General features: G+C 61.0%; 1 protein-coding gene across 1 annotated transcript; it reads right to left on the bottom strand.

Moving 5' to 3' along the window:
* Positions 1-2029: 2029 nt before the first annotated feature.
* E2F1 (E2F transcription factor 1) lies at positions 2030-5210 on the bottom strand (the record flags this gene model as incomplete). The annotated part of the gene is made up of 6 exons (XM_019622148.1): positions 2030-3210; positions 3711-3903; positions 3996-4110; positions 4252-4404; positions 4573-4792; positions 5102-5210. Coding segments are annotated over 6 exons (1038 nt in total), but the record flags the coding sequence as incomplete, so codon positions are not given.
* Positions 5211-5241: the final 31 nt, after the last annotated feature.

Genomic DNA, 5241 nt, shown 5'->3' with positions numbered 1-5241 from the left:
GTGGCCGCGGTGTTGCCGCGAGGCCGCACTTAGCCCAACGCGGGTCCGGCCGGTTCGGTGCGGCCGCGGTGCAGTTCCAGTTGGCCCAGTCAGGCCTCGGTTGGCTCCGCGTGTCCCTGATGCAGCCTCAGTTGGCTCAGTATGGCCCCAGTGTCGCAGTGAGGGCTCAGGGCAGCTCCAGTCACCCTAGTGCGGCCACAGTTGGCTCAGTATAACCTCAGAGCGGTCCCAGGGAGCCCATAATGCAGCCCCAGTGTGGTCCCAGTGTGTCCATAATGCAGCCCCAGTTGGCTAAGTACCACCCCGCTTTGGTCCCAGTGAAGTCCCAGTGCAGCCCCAGTTGCCCCACAGCAGCTCTGGGTGCCACAGCCACGGACTGGCACAGCCAGCGTATGTCCAGAGGAGGCGGGAGCTCTGAGAAAGGCTGCAGGGATTCAGCAGAGGACCCCATAATACCTCCCCTGGGTGTGGGGTCCCTTGTGGACCCTCCCCTGGGTGTGGGGTCCCCTCAGCTGTGCTGCCTGGGCAGAGCAGAGCACAACAACACGGCTGGGCGCGAGTCAATGGAGCGCCTCGTGGTGCCTCATGCATAAATGATGCTGTTTCACCTCCCCACAGTGTTTGCTTTCTGCAGAAATGCAAATGGGCTTCAGGAGGTGAAGTACTGGATCCTGGCACGACGCAGAGTGCACAGCTCCTCGGCTGTCCCATATTGGGGCAGAGCCGGGCTGCCTCCCACCTTACTCCCTCCCACCCTGCAGGGCTGAGGAGCCACGCTCACTGCATCCCTTGTGCTTGTCAGAAATGAGAACTCCTACACGAGCTCTCAGCTCCTTCCCCAGCAATCCAAAATAGAAGCGGGGAAGCCCTTCAGCTGCACTGTGACTCATCCCCGGGACACAGCAGTTATTTTTGCAGCACGGAGCAGCCGATGCAGTGCTCTGGAAATGGGCTGCGTGGCACACAGGGACATGATCTGTCCCTGCTCTGCAAGGAGCAGGTACCCCAGGGCTCAGCTCCATGCTGGTGGTGGTTTGCCCTTGCTCTGGGTAATGGAGGAGCTGTGCTGTCGCTGTGGGTCAGCTGTTGCAGGGAAAAGCAGTGCTGCCCCCACACACTGCAGCCAGCAGGAAGGCAGACGGGATCCCTGCCTTAAATAAAGCAGGGAGCCAACACCAGGAGGGGATATATATTCACTCTACACTTGCATGTCCGCCCAGGCTGGTCTTGGCAGCCAGGTGCTCCCAGCTGGGGTTGGTTTGTCAGCAAACATCCCTGAACCTTCACAACTGATTCCTACCTGTGCAACCTGCCACATTCCAGGGCTCAGCCAGCCCCCACCGGCTGCCCCTTCTGCAAGTGGGAGAGGAGGTGGCTGAGGATGCTCCATGGCCACCAGCTTCTTCAGAACCACCTCCACAGGGCAGGGGAGGGACCAGCACACCCCCAGAGGTAAAGCACCCCTTCAGCCCACACCCAGCTCACAGCTCAGCCCCAGGAGCCACGAGGACACTGTGCCTCAGTGGGGCCACATGTGGCACAGCCCCAAACTGCGCTCCAAACTGCTCTAAAGCCTGAGTAGGAACAGAGGGGTTATGCAACGCAGGCTGGAGTGAAATATTTATCAGAGTTTAAATAAGTAACACGCAGGAAGCCAGGCAGAAAGAAAGAGGAGTGACGGACAAAGAGGGGAAGGAAGTGGCTCATCCCTTCCCACCAACAGGATGGGGCACAGCTGCCCTCGGCCCCACTCCAGGGCTGTCCCCACTGTTCCTACTGTGTGCCACTGTCCCCAGCCCCACAGGGACACCCCGTTGTCTCTCAGCACCCATGCTGGGTGGAATACCTGCCTGGGGCTGAGGCTGTGTCACTACCCTGGGAGATGAGCACCGAAGTGCTTCCCGCAGGCTCTGAAAGCACCACCGCTGCATTTCAAGTTAAAAAAGTTAACCTCAAAGGCCTTATTTGTTTGGGTGCAGGCAGTATCTCAGCTCCCCACTGCTCGCAGCCCAGTCCCAAAGTGAAGGCCACAGTCAGTAGAAACCTTTATTAAACACGAAGCTCAGCGGAACACAAGCTTGTTAAAGGCATTAAGTGAAAGTGCGGCTCCAGCCTGGCCCCTGGGTCCTTCCATCCTCCCCACAGGCTCTTGGAGCCAGGGAGGAGGAAACAAACCCAAAATGCACTCAGCCTGAAGGGCTGCACAGGAAATTAAGATAGAAAGCCTGGAGACAACATTTGGTCCTCATTGGGGCTTGGGGGTGCACATATTCCCCATCCTCACACATCCTGGGACACCCCCAGCCCGCCCCATCGCTCTTCCCGCAGCCATCTGATGCATGTAGCTCTGGGGCCAGCACACCCTGCCGGGACCCTCCTCCTCCTGCACCATCTCCCCCTGCACCCACTCCCGCCATCCCGGGAGAGCCCCCCATGGCATAAATAATAAATAAATACCCCGCACTCTGCCGGCACGGTGCCACCCTGCAGAGCTCGCCCTTCCCAGCACAAGGAAACCTCCCGGCACCCCCACACCACCACATACCCCCCCAACCCCTCCCGGGAAACTAAACGCTGTCCCCAGGGAACAATAATAAATTAATCCGATCTATACACAGGACTGCTTAAAGCTCTGCCATGGGCACCCTGCGGCTGGCCCGCAGTGAGGGGCACCCAATGGGGACCCCTTGCTCCCCAGCATCCTCCTCCTGGGACAGGAGCAGCCCCCAGTGAGGGCTCAAGCACCAAGCTGGGCTCTGTCCCATCGCGGCGCGGAGATGCCGGAAGGGAAGGAAGAAAATATTGCAGAGGGGACGGATGGAGGGGGTCCCAGGACTGCTGCAGCACAGGGACCCCAGGAAGGCACCAGAGCCACGCCAAGGCACAGGGCACCATGTGGCTGTCCTCAGCCTTGCCCACATCCCCTTGGCAGTGAGGCAGCTTCAGAAATCAGGACAGAGCCTCAGAAGTCCAAGTGCGTGAAGTCCCCAAAGTCACAGTCAAAGAGCTCACTGATGCCCTCACCCTCCTCCAGGCCGAAGTGGTAATCCTGTGGCTGTGGTGGCGACAGTGCAATGAACTCATCCGCCAGGAAGCCCGAGAAATCGTCCTTGCCCTGCTCCAAGAGTGTGTCCATGGAGGCCAGCGGTGACAAGCTCACGTCCTCTGTGGGGCACTTGGAGGGCAGTGCTGTGCCTGGCAGCAATGCCTCTGTAGGGACAGAGCGCAGCTGTCAGCCCTACAGAACACACCAGAACAGCAGAATTGCTGTGCTCTGAGCCACCGAGGCCATGCAGATTGCACAAAAAGCATCGGGAGAGCTCAGAAACATTCAGGCCAACCGGGCAGCATGACCTAGACCACTTGTTGAGTGGTGGGACGAAGAGGGACAGTGTCCTTTCCTAAGCAGAAAGCTCCAGGGCTGCCTCTGTGCCAAGCTTGGGTAGGAGCAAAGCCACAGCTGGATGGATCACAGGATATCCCCAAATTTGGAAGGGACTCACTCATAAAGATCATTGAATCCAACTACTTGGCACTGCATGTGAGCATGGAGGCCGGGCTGCCCCTAACACACAGCCAAGAGCTCAGCCCTGTGCTGCATGCAGCCCTTTGCCCTCATGCTTCTGGGACTGGAACAACAGTCATGACAGTATCCCCACGCCACAGCCCAGGCATCGCCCCCATCCCATTCCCATCCCCATCTTGCTCACCAGGCAGCAACATGTTCACATCCTGGGCAGGATGCAGGAGCGGGGAGGCTCTCTGCTGCGATGAGCCAGGGGACAACTCTTCAGCAGGTGCCTTGAAGGGGCTCTTGACAGGGCTGCAGACCCCTGAGCTGTCCTCGGGGCAGAGGAACACGTCGATGGGGCCCTGAGTGCTTTTCACAGAGACCTGGAAAGCCTGGGGACAAGGGGGACAGGTGGGACACGGAGTGCCAAGGCGGAGTTGTACCGAGGGCTGCGCAGACCCACGGGGGGGCCTGGGACACTCACCTCTGCCGGGTCCGAGACTTGCAGCTGGGTCTCTGGGGGTGCCTTGATAACCATCACCATTTGCTCAGAGGGATCCACGATGCTCCGGAGGTCCTGGCAGGTGACGTAGGCTGCGGTGTGGTGGGTCAAGGAGCAGACACGGGGACACATTCACACACAAAACCCCAAACAGTGACCGTACATGCCGGGCGGGGACTCCATTCCCCGCACCTCTCCAGCCCAGCCAGCCCCATCCCGGCCCCGCACCGAAGGATATTGCTGGTTGGAGGGATCCTCAGTGAGCAGCCGCAGCTGCACCGTGCACGTCTGGATGAGATCGTCCAGCTGCCGCTCGGCCGCCTGCAGATCCCGCAGCTCCTTCTCCAGCAGCCGCTGTCGGCTGGAGGCCCCCACGGCCACCTGGCTGCCCCTGGGATACACAAGGCTGTCACCCCCAGCACAAACATCCCGCTGCTGCCATCACCGCCTGACCTCGGGGCGGGACCCGGCCACCAGCACCGCTCTGAGCTTTGCCCTCCCTCCTCCACCCTACACCCAACCCCGGTGGCTCCTGTTTCCCCCCACCCTGGGGACATACAGCCACTGAATGTTGTTCTTGGACTTCTTGGTGATGAGCTGGATGCCCTCCAGGACATTGGTGATGTCGTAGATGCGCCTCTTCTGGACCTTCAGCACCTCGGCCGCCCAGTTGAGGTCCACCACACCGTCGGGGGATTGGCTGAGCAGCTCCAGGAAGCGCTTGGTGGTGAGGTTCAGAGAGGTTTCATAGCGGGATTTCTCCCCAGGAGACTTTGTCCCTGTCGGGGACAGGTGCAGGATTCAGCCGCAGGGCCCAGGACAGCCCCAGCACCAACACCGCCACACCTTGCAGGTGAGCAGCACCCCGACACCTGCTGTTTGGGGGGGAAGCTCGGGGGATGGGCGCTGCAGGTCCCGCAACTGAGATCTGACAGCGAGCAGCCAGGCAGGGCCCGCCGCTCCCACGGGGACGGCAGATGGCAGAGGTGAAGCGGGAGGTGACGCGGCCCATCCAGAACGAAGGGACCGAGCCCGCACCGCGCCCGCAGCTCCGGGCTGGCAGCACAGCGGGGAGGGCCGCGCCGTACCTCTGCCGGGGATCCGGGCCCTGCCGCGGGCCGCGGGCAGGCTCTCGGCTATGTACTGGTGATCCGTCTCCAAGTTCAGCTTCCGCTTCACCTGCGGGACAGGGCCTCCTCAGCGCGGGGAAGCGGAACGCACCGCGGCG

The sequence above is a fragment of the Meleagris gallopavo genome, chromosome 22 (assembly GCF_000146605.3).
Source record: "Meleagris gallopavo isolate NT-WF06-2002-E0010 breed Aviagen turkey brand Nicholas breeding stock chromosome 22, Turkey_5.1, whole genome shotgun sequence".
Lineage (NCBI taxonomy): Eukaryota > Metazoa > Chordata > Aves > Galliformes > Phasianidae > Meleagris > Meleagris gallopavo.
The sequence above is the reverse complement of the archived record's forward strand: the minus strand, read 5'-3'. Positions and strand labels throughout refer to the sequence as shown.